Source organism: Habropoda laboriosa, unplaced genomic scaffold, assembly GCF_001263275.1.
Source record: "Habropoda laboriosa isolate 0110345459 unplaced genomic scaffold, ASM126327v1 scaffold128, whole genome shotgun sequence".
In the NCBI taxonomy this organism is placed as follows: Eukaryota; Metazoa; Arthropoda; class Insecta; order Hymenoptera; family Apidae; genus Habropoda; species Habropoda laboriosa.
The window spans coordinates 416,906-417,794 of NW_017100281.1; the positions used below are offsets into that span (position 1 = coordinate 416,906).

Genomic DNA, 889 nt, shown 5'->3' on the forward strand with positions numbered 1-889 from the left:
ATGTTATGTTAGAGTATCTTTGTATTCTATTTTGTATGATACTAAAAATTTATGTTTCTTACACTGTGTATCCTTACTCTTTTAAATATGTACAAGTCTACATCTTTACCAAAATAAAGAAACAGACACTAGTCTAGTGGTTGCTAAAAATAAAACCCTATAGTTCAGATGAAATGACATTCTGATGTGGGAGATTGTCCTTTTAAGTCTCTATGTCTTATTAACATACCTTAGGGGTACAATATTTGACATGTGGCTTTATGTATGCATATGAGCATGTATGAGTGTGACATTTTCATAATAATTATATCTCTAATATATAACAAATATTCAAATGATAAAAATTATTATAACTATACTTACTATTAAATATGATTAATTATGACACTTTATATACACATATATCTGTATGTATTGATGATCATGAGCAATTCACAAATATAAAAATAGTTATACTTTTTACAACTTATAGTTTTTACAATGATTAGATATAAAAAATAATTATTTTGTCCTATATAGTCAGTACTTGGCTAATGATAAATTTGTATATATTTTAGAGGTGAATCAACACCTAATTTACCAGTGGACATGCGTCCATTACCTAAAGAACCTGATTCTGATGAACGTAAGAAAAAGACACTAAAAAGTAAAATGAAGGTGAAAGAAAATAAGGATAAACCCAACATCAGTTATCCCACCAATTTTGAACATACTGTACACGTTGGATTTGATGCTGTTACTGGTGAATTTACGGTAAGTCAATTTACTATTTTCAATTTATTACTACTGTTTAAAATGCACTCGCTTTCCGCTTTGCTATTATACAATGGTACGGAGTATCCAAATAAATATTATGCAGTAATAAATATTTTTTTGTTCAAATACATTA

The 889-nt window shown here is 27.3% G+C and overlaps 1 protein-coding gene across 3 annotated transcripts in view; it reads left to right on the plus strand.

Annotated features, from left to right (window-relative positions):
* Positions 1-889, plus strand: part of LOC108573633 (serine/threonine-protein kinase PAK 3) — a 4,420-nt gene that overhangs the window by 601 nt on the left and 2,930 nt on the right. For all 3 annotated transcript variants that reach the window (XM_017936098.1, XM_017936099.1, XM_017936100.1), the window contains exon 2: positions 558-753. In XM_017936098.1, the coding sequence (XP_017791587.1) occupies positions 558-753 (196 nt within the window). The remainder of the gene's footprint in view (positions 1-557; positions 754-889) is intronic.